Consider the following 14,160-nt stretch of genomic DNA (forward strand, 5'->3'; position numbering starts at 1 on the left):
TTTAGAAGAAAATCTTAATTTTGACTAGATTAAAATAGAACGCAATAAAACATATGAAATAAAAATAGAACATCTCAAATGTTAATAAAATTAAGACTTAACCCAAACGTTAGAAACTAAAGTAATACTTTTTATAAAGTTTTGTCCTTCATCCAACTTTAGTGTCTTGATGGCCTAGCCAGTAAGACACTACGGTTGACATGCTCCTCACAACTCGATGGCTATGCCGAAGGGCTGCAGGAGTTGAGCGGTTTATTTTCCAAAAAAGGAAACTAGCAAGGACCAATGTTGATAAGTGTAGAAGATTCAAGCACCATTAATAAACTCAGGTTGATCTAGTGATTAGTTCATTAATCCGCTTAAGCAGGTGTCATAGATTCAAATTGTGCCTTGTACATGCAATAATTCATTGGCTAACAGCAAACTCTTAAATGAAGCTCCAATTCCCAACGGATTAATCCTTAACCTGCTGAACTGAAGAATACCGTGAGAACCAAAAAAAGATTCAAGCAACATTAGGTTATTTAGCGAGTTCCATACAACACAAATGGTTTATCTAATGATACCTAATCCTTCACTTTACCATCTTGTGCAATATAAAGGAGCTAAATGCAAATCTAATTTGGAGAATTCTGGTAAAGTGTTAATTGTGCTTCAATAATATGCCACAAAGCAACAAAATACAGCAAATTCATCCTACATTTTACTAATGACAATTATAAAGATGAACCATGGCTCAAAAATAAGAATTGTTGTCATCGGAAAGTTTGAGTATCACGTCTTTCACATTTATTGAACAATCTATGCTAGACCCACATTAATTTTTGCCATATTATTCAACACTTACTAGTTACTAACCATCTAGACCAAGTCACTTTTGAATCTGCAATTTGGTATGGGTGTGACAGTATAATGTGCTCATCCTTGGTCCAAATTAAGGAAAACTTATGATCAGTGCACCTTTGGAAGTATTTATGCCACTGAATCGAACATATATATAAATCGTTTAGAATCACTTGTTGCCAAGCATCTCCTCAATTTGACCATTTTGGTTGTACAGATCCACAATTTTCTTTGCATATCCAGGCATATGCCTGTCAGCTCTGCATGCATTTATATTGAGAATATGAAAAACTGCACTTCAAATGAAAGTTAGAATTATCGACAATTCCTGTTCTTACCTTTCTTTTCCCCACATTCGATTTACATGCAGATAGTTGCGGATGGTATGGTAATCAAGTGAATAGCGTGCAAATTCCAGACCCTTTGGACCAATCTTAACACAAGCCAGAGCCAAAATGTCAGCATCTCTTGTGTTCATAAACAGTTTATATAAATGGATAAATTGCTAGGAATTTTACCAAGTTTAGTATAAAAGCGAGCAAGTTTCCAATGAATTTGGGAGCCGGCTGAGAAGGACCTCTTCCTGCTCAAATCAGGAATTACAAATATAAAGGCAATCAAGATTGAAATCTCATAAGCTTCGATGCTAGGCAAAAGAAATAAGAGATACTATGCATGCAACCATTAGGTTCAGAATAATAAACATGTCACAAATGTCAAGGGCCAAAATGAAGACGAAATGCGAGTTATGCATACCTAACTTAGCATTATCGTCAGCCTTAACAGTCTCCATAACAAATGGTCTACGATCTCCCTGATTCAGAAAGCAAAGTCATATTCCTCCTTGTCAAATAGTGAAGTTAATATTTTTAAATGGAATGCAGCTGATAATTTACAGCACTAGTTGTTGGACGAATCTCTAATAAGTTCTCTACAAGCCGCAGCATTTCTCTACCTCGTTCATTCCTGTCATTTTTGAAGAGCAAACTGCAGATTAGAATTGGCCTTACAAAACACCCTTGGATGAACACTGCAATCCGTAATCTCAACACAATACATACTTGTGATAATAACTATTAGAACTAGATTTAAATCCGCACATTGCGTAAAACTAAAATTAATTAATTTTTATACGTAAGAAACTATTTAATAAAGAAATTGTAAAAATGAATATTAAATCTAAATAAAATTGTAAAAGAGTTCATCACTATTAAGAAATTAATATTAACTATTCTAGTATTTGAAAGAGTTCATCACTTAATACGTATATTTAAGAAACTTGAATATTATAGTGCAAGAATGAAACTATTAGATATAATGTAAATATGAACATAATGTTTCAATAATTGAAAATAACATCTATCAATCATGACATCATGCTTTTGCAACATTATTATTATAACTAAATAATATCAAAAATGTAAATTATTGAAAAAAGGTAATATATAATTGATAAAGACAATATATAATTGATAAATACAATTAGATCAAAAACAGCAAAAGAAAACTTAAAAATATTGTAAGAATTTCATACATTATAGTATTTTAGGAGTTCATCATCCACCATATAGTGAGCAAATAAAAAACCGTGATCATCAACCAAATTTTTCAAATAATTGTGCAAAACATTAGGAATAATAGAGGATAAAGAGTGAGAGGTATATGAGAGGAGATAAAAAAAGGTGTGAAATAAATGTTATGGTAAACATGAATATAAGAGAGAATAAAAAGAGAAAATAAATTAGGTTTTATTAACCAATTTATATCTATTCAAGAAAAATAACATTACTATTAAAGGTATAAAATAACCTAGAAAAAAAGAGTAAAAAGAGATTAAAAGGTATATCTAAATACTACCTATAAGATTAAAAAATAATATGATGATTAAAAGGCTATAAAATGACAATTTCTCTAAAGAGTTTATGTGGCAATATTAGAAATTATCTAATATGTCAAGTGTTCATTGTATCATTATTTGGTTTTTCTTTTTATACTAGATAGATAGATAGATAGATAGATAGATAGATAGATAGATAGATAGATAGATAGATAGATAGATAGATTTTCATAAAATAAAATTGGGTAAAGTATAATTTTTTGTCCCTGAAGTTTGGTAAAAGTTTCAAAAATACCCTTAAGTTTAATTTTGTTTCAATTTTGTCCCAGAAATTTTTTATTTGCATCAAATATATCCCTAGCAGCTAATTTTTCAAAAAAATTTAGAACCAATTCAACAACAATTACATAAGAACAACTTTCAACACAAGCAAATCAAACATAATTCTCATGTATTATTGTTAGATTCGTCTTAAATTTTTTAAAAATTTAGCTGTCGGGGGTATATTTGATGCAAATAAAAAAACTTCTGGGACAAAATAAAAGCTATAGATGACATGACAATTTTACATGAAACATAGAAGTTTATATATCATTCATTCACTATAACACTACTTTGGACTCTCCTTTAATATATTATAATAGATATGTGAATAAATCAATTAGGATATTATAGGATCAGTTCAAATCTCATAGGATTCATTACAATACGATAAAAAATTGTTCATATTCATAATTCTGCACAGATTCCACTATGTAGCTAAGACACACAGAATCTAAACCTTTCCTTCCACTTTAAACAATATTTAAGGAGCATTTACCGAACAAAGTCAAAGTGCAAAGGAAAGGACTTTGACTTTTTATTGGAGTTACCTGACTGTAACATATTGTGGATGTTGTGTCATGCTAATTCCAGAATACTTTGGGACACCCATATATCCAACTACTAAATCCTGAAAATTATTTTATTCAATGTGAAACTAGATCAGGAAAAATAAAGATAATTTCTTAACATGAAAATTTCACATCCAATCTATCCACTAAAGAAGATGGTTCAATTATGGACAGAATAATGGAGCAAATTGAAGGTGAAATCTCCAAAATATATTGTCAAACAGTGTCAAGTAAAATAATTCGGTTATTATAATCAAGTTATTTAAACTATATATATATTAAAAAAATTATACATAGGCATTCAAGCATAGAGTGAACTAATGCAACAAGTGATCTTGTTATCTATCGCAAAGTATAATTAAATGTAAATAATAGATACCATATACTACTACTCTCTCAAATAATAGATAATCATAGATCAAATTTCAATAATAAAGGGGCTGGTAACCACATAAAATACAATTCCGTGCTTACAGAATTTCCTAGTATCAAGAGAAGTGATGAATTTTGAACACTCGATCTTAATTCCAGATTTGACATAGTGTAGCCAACAGGAAAGTTAGAACTCGTTCAGCATCATAAGTGATTAAATTACTAATGTGAAAGAACATAATGGAACAGTTAGTATAGTGCAGACAAATTCACGTGTACTTTAGGAAGCAACCACTTACAAAACCTTCAAAGGTAAAATGAGATAAAAAAAAATATGCATGCTAAAAAGATAAGAATAGACAAGGACTTACAGCTAAAGCATTTGTATAGTCAAAACAACTGCCGGAAAATCGAAGAAAGCATGAAACAACATAAAACGAAGTATAAGAAACTGTAAATTCTAAATTGTATATAAATTTGATATGTCACATTATACAAAGTAAAAGAACAGATAACCTATAGCAAGATGGGGCAATAACATCAACCAAGTCATTTGCTGGTAGACAGAAATACGGAACCTGTTAAGTTAAAACAGGGAAACAGAATGAAGCCAATTGCTTGTAAAATCATGACCAAATAAATACGAGGAATGGTTGTTTACCTCTTCAATGTGACCATCCAGATGCTTCAAGTGAACCTGCAAGAAGTTTGAAGTGTGTCAGAATTTGACCAAGGACCAGGATATAGGATCTGCAAATAAAATGAAGAAATCATCTGTGCAAGGGTCCCAACCCTGCCAGTTAGGGTCTTGAGGGCCAACTTACATGACCTTAATATTGCACCATGACTCAGGGTAGGAATCTTAATATTGTGCACAAGACTCACATACTCACAAATGCAATGAAAGCATATCACAAAAATTCAAAGTTGAGATTGTAACTTGAATCAATGTTTAATAAAGAAGAGAGAATTTAGAGAGTTCAGAAAGAAGAGATAATGAACTAAACAGTGTAACCTGTATTATTACTAAGCTTAGCACCAGATTTGTGCCTATATACAATGAGAAGACACTTATGGTATAAGCTAGTACAAAAGGCATGATAACTCTTACATGCTTAAGTTAGTTATGACAGCTGTAACTAACTACAGCTGTGCCATCCTAGCTGGCTCTGCTACTCTAACTACCTGCTGCCTCTCTAGATTACACCAGCTTACTTTATTAATGTTCACACATTTGATTGACAAAACTAAAACTAGGCGATACCCTTGAACTCCTATGTAAAGAAATCGAACATGTGTATCACTTTTGATATTTCCAAGTACCATTGGCAGCATTGCCTTGCGCATAAACTTCCAGACCCACAAAACCTAGTTTGTTAGGTTACATGGATCAAATAATGTCTGTCTTATCATGAACCATGCCTATAAACAAGCCATTTATATCCTTCTTTTCATAATATTTTATCAATAGTGTCATAACTCATAACTAGTAGCATAAGGCACTGCTGTTGTTTTGTTGTTGTCATAACTCATAACTAAAGTGAGGTACCGGTAACCAGAGTAATATGCATCTACAAAATAGTTTACATCATTCCCAATTATAATTCTAAAGAAACCCATTTGGTGCTATAATTTTAAACTACGTATTTACATTTTACAGGAGAAAATTTTTATTTATTTATTTTTTGATAACAAAAGAAAGAATTTCATTAAACAATACAATGAAGTCAATGAAAAGATATCCTCCCAAGCCAAAAGAAATATACAAAACACCACAAAATTCAATGAACAGTATCTTTCCAATGTCTCATCATGTCTGAAAGGGAAAGTCCTATGAAAAAAAAAATATGCTTTACGTCATATATAGATGCTAAATGTCTAATTCTATTTCAGACATCAACTTTTCCTGAAACTATATCACTAAAAGATCATAGATTGTGCGCTAACAAAATACTCCAAATAGCGGCATATATTGCACAATGCCGCAAAGATTTTGCCTCTTTCTTTCCCCAAAGCCTGTAAACCTCATTAAAGAAACTGATCTAGTGATGCTGGGCATACCAAAGACTCAATAAATACCGGACAGAATTCCACAAAGAATCAGCCATAGGGCAGCGTAAGAACAAATGTGAGACCAGTTCTGAATCTCCCCAACACGTAACACACATTTGGAGAAATGACCTTATGTGGTCTTCTCATTTGTAAATTGTCATTGGTATTAATTCTATTAAGAGAAGGTGCTATAATGGAGGATTGGCTAGAGACTGAAAATAAGATTTACAGGTATATAGACCCATTGAATCAAGAAACCACAATCTTTTATCAACATTTTACAAGATAATAAAAACACTAAGAAACTTGTAAATGTAATAAACTAAATTATAGAGTTTTATAGCAGAAAACCTTGTAATCTTGCATGAACTCATAATGGAGAACGGTTTCAGGTGTTTCACTTGCAGCCTTTAGAAACTTATCTAGTCCTCCTCTAGTTCCGTTGTCCACTATTGAATATGAATTTCTGTATCAGTCCAAATTCCAGAAGGACTAGTGTAAATATGTTCAAAACGTAAACAAATATCCATTTAGCAATTGATTATTACCAACTTTATAATTCATAATAATTCATGTTTTGTTATGCTGAAAACTTGAAATAGATTGTGTTTATACCATGGCTAGCAGTTTAGGTGTTGTATTTATTGAAAGTAGTTGAGTAGAGTGCTACTATATTTATTGCTCTAAACTGATTCCCTACTTGTCACAATACCTCTTCTAATGATACGAATGAACAGTAGGTTTGTAGATTATTCTTATATTCCTTGATTAGTCATGGATTGAAATAATTCAAAATAAAATAAAACCACTAGCATACCACAATTCGTGCCTAAAACATAGAGCTTATCCAAATTCAAGTGGTGCTCAACCGATCTTAATGCTGCAATTGAAGAAATTAATCTGCATTACATTACAAGTCACAATAGAGAAAATGATAAAAACTAAAAAAAATGAAAGACATCTTTGTAGCAGTCATACCTTGCACCTGGCAGCCTACACCACAGAAAAGAAGACGTTTGACACCTGCAGCCTGTCATAAATGAAAATTAAAATCAACACATAGCAACAATACTTCCAAATGTTCTTATGGCAATTGAAATCAAAAACTAAAACAAAGAGTATAAATTAACATCACAGCCAATTGAAGAATTGTCTTCCCTTGTAGGTTTCATATCAAAGAAAGAGTTTAGGTAAATGATCTATTGGACTTCATGGAGCCTATTGTTTCTTTAGTATGCATGTAACCTCTTCATATCCATAATTTGCTAATAGAACTTTCTCACATGTAATAGATAGAAACAAATAAATTGTCAAAAGTATCTAGTTCAAAGCAAATAATAGAGTTGAATGGTCATCTGCTTTAAGAAAAGCACCAAATGAAGAAAAATGTGAATAACAGATAAACCATCAATGTGGACATGGATGACTAGTCTAGTAAACATAAAACATCACTGAATGAATTTGACATCACAATCACCAAGCCAAGAGAACTGAGGGATAACTCAGAAATGTTTTGTCATTATATGAACATATTTCAAACCTTAGCAAGAAATTCCCATGAATATGGTGAACTTGATATTCAAATGAACATTCTTTCATAGCGAGAAAACTTCTCAAAATGTTTGAACAGTTAAATTTGTACAGAGAATATGCTGCTATGTGCAACTATTGAAAAACAAAAAGTAACTTCACAAGCACCTCAACAAGAGCAAGGGTATTGAGGTTAGGTGATAATGTTGGCTTGACACCTTTAGCAGCCAACACCTCATCTGGTGTCCTGAATTTGGTAAAGAAACAATTAAATATAAAAAATAAATATAAGAATTAAATATCCCCAAAAGCTGGAGAACTTGCGCAACTACACAACAGATATCATTTTACAATACCCTGCTGCGTTAAAATATTACATGGCACTTTGCACAATGTAAGAGGTCCCATTTCACAATTTCGTTTTTTTTTTTTTTTTGGTGTTGGGGGGGGCGGGGGGGGCGCGGAGTATGAGATGCTTTTTTCTTTTGCACAGAAATTGGCAATTTCGCAACAACGAGATGAAAAATGAGTTGGAAGGGGTAGAAGGGGCTTTACATACTTTAGTTAGCCAGCAATTCCTTTATTAACTAACTTAACAGCTTTAAACTCCTCAAGATTCTTTACTCAATTCACTCCATTATTAGAGCACAACAGGAGCCTTACATCATTGAAGCTAACTTTTATCACGAGTCTGACATTTTCACCAAGACTGGGTGGGAAACAAAATTTGCACTGATTTTGCAAGCCCAGTGCATTTTCAATGATATGTTCATTTGGCTTCAACAAAAGTTATCCCCAAACCACAACTCCCCCATGTGAAATGGCCCATTTTTGAATTGCGGGGAAGGTGGGAATCTCTCATTCGCAACCCGCTATTGCAAAATAGGACCTATTTCACAAAAAAGGCCCATTTCGCAAAGTGCTATGTGACATGTTAACATAACAGGGTATCACGAAATGGTACAATTTCTTCAGCTTTTGCATATTTCTGGAAATATTTCTGGAAAAATTTCAACCAGAATGCCATGAAGCAAACCTTGCTAAAACAGGTCTTGGAGTGAATCTGTCATCAGGATCACTATGAAGTAAACATAATTAACACAAGAAACAAGGTCAGCTTTAACAGACAGCCGCATCTTGCATCCCATCTAAAAACTTGCAAGTTCTTTCCAATACCTCTGTACACAAATGACGGCTTCAACCATGCCTGATTTAAGCATTTCTATTGCAATGGTTGTCACTATCCCAGTCCATTGAGCTCCTATCATAAGAATAAATTTGACAAGTATAATATAGCCACTAAAGTTTTGGATTGAAATCAGAAGTAACATTAGAAAACCCAAAAATCAAAAGGGAAGAAATGATGATTCAGAGGCCCTACCCATATATGAGTATTTAAAAAAGAAATTAGAAAAAGACTGAGAAAAAAATACTTAAAGCACAAGACATACACTAATAGTTACAATCCAAATATAATATGGTAGAAGCATATGGAATTTACCATTTTCAACTCTGGAAAAAAGTACCTTCCACAGGGTTAAGTTTTCGAGCATATAACAGCTCCTCATGGACCCCTAAGTAGGTTTCATCTAAGGTATCAGTTTTTCTCCCTCTACCATGAACAACAGGTTCCAATCTCTGAAATGGAAAACAATTATGCCATCTTTGTAGTTTCTAGACAGAAGCACACTAATCAAGGTATTTCTTTTTTTCCGATGTTCAATTATGCAAATGAAAAATGTGAACTTGACTAATCAAATTTTAAATGATAAAATTAAGAAGTGCACAACATTGAAGAATTCATTTTAATTTGTGACTGGATTCATTGAGATTCATGCAACAATAAAAAGTGGATGCATAGGGTTTTACTGCTAGAATTAGAAATTACTGTTTGTTGATGAATTACAATGACAGAATTTTAAGATACCTCTCAAACCAAACGCTCACAATTACACAAATGACTAGACACCATTCTCTCTATCATATCACTTCTATTTATGTTAACCAAGTATTTAATTAGTTGTACCATAAGTCCGTAACCAAATTACGCTTACTAATGGCATTCATGACGCATACAATCGAAGTGGTTAATCATTAGAAATCTTTCAGTTTGGACAACTTGAATAAGGGAACTGACAATTTGGTTTCCAGAAGTTCACAACACAGACAATTTCGCTCCAATAGAAAAGATATTATATTCTCTCAAGATACGCCAATGATTATTGTGCATTTCTGCTGACAAATTCTGTCCCAAAACGATCAACACACTGAAACATAGTCTATAAAAAATCAAGTTGCTAACAAATCATTCCCTACAACAGCTTTGCTTTTTGTTAACATTAACAAATCTCATTAGTGAAAATAGAATTCATCATTAGGCTATTACAAACTAATAAAACATCATTTAGCAACTGGTTTGTCAACATTTTCACTTTTTAGGTGCCAAACCGGTGGTCCTCCCTTTCAATAGAATACTTATGCATCAAAATTCGAACCAAGTAGCCATCCAAATGGAGGAAAATTGTTATTTCTACTCAGGAACCAAATAGGTGATGTGATAAGACTATGCAGCACAATTTAGCGACAAAAGAAGAACTTGGTTATGAACATGGCGGGCAAAGTAGAAACAAATCTTTGGTTTTGTCGGAGTAGTTTCAGGCTTCAAAAAAAAGAAAGTTTCTACTATATTCTGCTAACTAGATTACCTCTAATTTTCATACAGACCATGGGATCTACCAATTAAGTGCTAGAACCTAACCATTTTTGTCAACCTAAGTTGACAACCTTTTCTATCCAATCTTGTAATAATGAGAAAAGGGCCAAGTATCAAGAGGGTTAAAAATGTATTTGTGATTTAGTAGCATCAGAAAATACTAGTACATACATAAATTGAAATTTTGAATCAAATGGATGAGGTAAAGCAAGAGTCATAGATACATGAATAGTAACAAGTTAAGGAGAGGAAGTAAGAGAGCAAGTTACTTCAATCCTAGACATTCCATCTCCCAAGAAAGCGCATGCATTCTTGACATGTGCAATATAATATGTGTCACACAAGCCGCAACTACTGTTTTCAAGAAAGGGAACAAATTAACAAAACAGAATATCTTTTTCTTCAAATGAGAAACACCAAGTATATATCATTACCTGCAATGATCTTTCGCTGGGTAAGTGCCACCTGGTGCAATGGGCCTTGACCTTTTCCTCCAGTCCTCTCTGAGTGTCACATCTTCTTTCCATTATCCCCAAAAATAAAACAAAAGATAATAAAAATTAAAAAGTAGAGAGTTTAGAAGAGAAGGGCGAAAGGGAAAGGGAGTAGTGTTGCGATGGTACCTTTGGATGAAGAAGAACGAATGGAGAGGGGGAGAGAGAGGGGAAGTGAGGAGAGCTTGCCAATGAAGGAAGTCATTGCTAAGCTCAAAGTCTGAAGCTAAGTTTGACACTCTAAAGTTTAAACTCAAAGCCACGATAAAGGTGGTTGTTCTCTGCACCACAACTTATGAATGATGTGGAATCAACAATCATATTTCTCTCTTTTCTAACTAGAGCGTGGCGGTGGTGCCCGCGTAGAGTATCAGTAAATGAATTATTTTCAAACTGAAATTTGCATTGAAAAAGATATATGAAATGAGATTGATTTCAGGAAAGACCAATTAAATTTTGCCACTTCAACCGGCTGGAACAGTTATAGCAAGTTGGAGGAAGAAAAAAAAAAGGAAGCGATTCAGGGAGCAGAAATGAAGAGAGAAACAAAGCTTTAGAGAGTACCTGAGGGTGAGGGGAGAAGAGAGGCGAAGGAGTAACCGCCAAGTTGATGGCGCCGGAGAAGAAAGAGAAGGAAATTAACGCAAATAACAACAGGAAAACTAACAAAGCATTACTATTCAAAAGAATATGAAGAAGAAGAAAACGAGGATGATAAATTTGTATCCAAACCTAGAAGGGAGAACACAGAATGAGAACGGAGAAGACGCGTTAGAAGGAGAAGCGTCTAGGAACGAAATCTCGAAGAAGCACAACGGAGGCAGGGCCGAGGGGCGAGGAGAAGCTCACTGTCACTCTCAGGCACTCACTCACTAGTTAACTTGCGGTCCTGGACTTTTTTATCTTAAATTATATTTTAATTATCCTCTTAATTTTTAAATAAAAAATTATTTTTATTTTTTATGTTTTAAAAATGTAACACATATATTTAATTATTGTGGCGCATCTGTAATTTAGTCTCAGGCCCAAGATGTCTTGTATTTATTCTCAGAGATGTATTCGGGTTGAATGCGTTGGATTTTAGTAAATTTGATATTCGAATCTACTAATTTTAATCGGTTTGAGTTGAATTTTTTTTGTGATCCAACTCGAACCGATTATTAAATTTAAATTGGATCGATTCAAATAATCAATGTTCGATTAGAATTAAATTTATAAGACAAAACTAAAAAAAATTAAAATATATATATATATATATATATATAATACTAAAAAAATTATATTAAGAAAAAAAAAGAAAAATAACAATTAAGGTGAAATTAGAATTAATAAAAATTATATAAAAATTATATTTTTTTTAATATGGCACTCTCAACTCTAATACTCGAACTAATTAAGGTTGGGTATAATCAGAATTTATCATATTAAAATCGATTATTCATTAGATATATTATCCAATATAATTATATTATATTAGATTTAATTAGATAAGTGAATTATCATTAGTCATACATAATAATAATAATAATAATAATAATAATAATAACAATAATATTTTATATATAAGATTCAAAATTAGATACATAAATAGTACTAGTCTTAACCTGTAAAAAAAGGCCAAATTAAAAAAGTTATAAACTAGAAGATATAAAATATATTCTTTTTTTTCAAAATAAAACTTCAAAGAGAAAACTATACAAATACATGTTTAGTAGAGAAATATGCTAGGTACAGGATAAACTTTAAAAATAAAGTCTCCTTCGCTTCACCAACGAGTTTTGCATTCTTAATAAGATGTGTCACATCCTATTATCTGAAAAATCAACAATTTTCATAACAAGTGAGAACCGAAAGATTCCTAATAGGGTAATAGTTCTAAATAAAGACTATGTAAAACTACATGAACCCACTAGGTAATCCTAGTCTCCAAACATACCAAGTTCAAGCTTAGAGTTTCACTAATCCAAATAGAATAAACAGATTAAATCTCAACTATAATAGTGATCTCTAAATTTCAGCTCTTCCCAATACAAGTCACCATCCCTCTCAATATCATAAATTCATAATTGTGCAAATTCAGTAATTTTATATCAAAACTCAATCTCAATAGTATTGATTTATTCTCAATGTTTAGTCCCAACATCTTAAATTTTCAAATCGTTTCCAATTATCAATTCAGTAGTAGCAAACACAAGTAAAGCAATTCAAACACAATCAATAAACAAGAATTACAAGTAATACAATTAGCAATTAACAGATCTTCAGATAGGCAAATCAAATACAATAATCACACTCAAACAATGTCGCATAGATACAGATGATGCATGCCTGTCCTATTGGCCATGAGCTTACATGTCGGTTAAACTGCCAGAACCCGACACATCCGGTAGCTAACCTGGACATTGTCTCTCGATTGCGTATTTCTAGGAAGAAAACTATCTGGGCTTATAACAAGCCGATCTCAGAGAGAGAGAGAGAGTGTGTGTGTGTGTGTGTGTGTCCTGTCACCTTTTTACTAGAGGTATCATTTTATCTAAGAGAGAGAGTGTCATGTCACTTGTCTCAAAGGAAGAGTGCCCTATCACCTTGCAATCGGAACATGGGCAAAACAATCCAACACATCCCCAAAAAGAACATTCTCAACTTATCACAAGTTGGTCTCAAAAGGAGAGTACCCTGTCAGTTACCTCATTAGGGTATCAATCCATCTCAGAGGGAGTGTGCCCTAGCACCTTTGATAAACTACTATTTTATGGTTTATCTTATGCTCAATTGAGTGGTTTTTATCAATTCTTTACTCACTTATTCATACAATTCGCATGTTTTACATTTTCCTTCCTGATTTTGTGCTATGATTGAAAACATGCTTCTTTGATCTTAAATTTGCTTATTATTAATCCTTTCTTATTACCATTAGATGCCTTGATATGTGTTTAAGTGTTTTCAGATATTATAGGGCAGGAATGGCTTGGAGGATGGAAAGGAAGCATGCAAAAGTGGAAGGAATACAAGAAGTTGGAGAAGTTGTTAAGCTGTCCAGCCTGACCTCTTCGCACTCAAACAGCTATAACTTTAGCTACAGAGGTCCAAACGACGCAGTTTCAGTTGCGTTGGAAAGCTAACGTCCGGGGGCTTCAATTTGATATATAATATGCCATAGTTGCCCTGACGCTAGGCGACGCGAACGCGTGATCCACGCGGATGCGTCGCATCTACGAACTTTAATCCGCGCGGCCGCGTGGGCGACGCCTCCGCGTCACTTGGCCGCGACCTGTACTTACCAGAAAGCGCTGGAAGTGACTTCTGGGCTGTTTCTGACCCAGTTTTCGGCCCAGAGAACACAGATTAGAGGCTATAAAGTGGGAGAATGCATCCATTCATAATCAGGCTCTCATAATTCACTTTTCATAGTTTAGATGTAGTTTT

General features: G+C 33.2%; 1 protein-coding gene across 11 annotated transcripts; it reads right to left on the reverse strand.

Moving 5' to 3' along the window:
• Positions 1-606: 606 nt before the first annotated feature.
• Positions 607-11,623, reverse strand: LOC130961042 (7-hydroxymethyl chlorophyll a reductase, chloroplastic). Of its 11 annotated transcripts, none has more exons than XM_057886666.1 (20): positions 11,467-11,623; positions 10,864-11,026; positions 10,675-10,759; positions 10,510-10,594; positions 9,054-9,165; positions 8,704-8,788; positions 8,564-8,605; positions 7,696-7,774; positions 6,976-7,027; positions 6,815-6,877; positions 6,349-6,446; positions 4,607-4,642; positions 4,462-4,523; positions 4,317-4,344; positions 3,553-3,632; positions 1,740-1,809; positions 1,600-1,657; positions 1,362-1,426; positions 1,182-1,276; positions 607-1,103 (listed from the first exon to the last, which is right to left on the reverse strand). In XM_057886666.1, exons 2-20 carry the CDS (start codon positions 10,937-10,939, stop codon positions 1,013-1,015), a joined length of 1,362 nt encoding a protein of 453 aa, XP_057742649.1. In that variant the 5' UTR covers positions 10,940-11,026; positions 11,467-11,623; the 3' UTR covers positions 607-1,012. The 11 variants fall into 11 exon arrangements, with proteins under 11 accessions (XP_057742649.1, XP_057742651.1, XP_057742654.1 ...); XM_057886668.1 differs by having other exon boundaries at positions 10,864-11,015; positions 11,467-11,621; XM_057886671.1 differs by having other exon boundaries at positions 10,675-10,756; positions 10,864-11,015; positions 11,467-11,603.
• Positions 11,624-14,160: the final 2,537 nt, after the last annotated feature.

This window comes from Arachis stenosperma, chromosome 2, assembly GCF_014773155.1.
Source record: "Arachis stenosperma cultivar V10309 chromosome 2, arast.V10309.gnm1.PFL2, whole genome shotgun sequence".
NCBI lineage: Eukaryota > Viridiplantae > Streptophyta > Magnoliopsida > Fabales > Fabaceae > Arachis > Arachis stenosperma.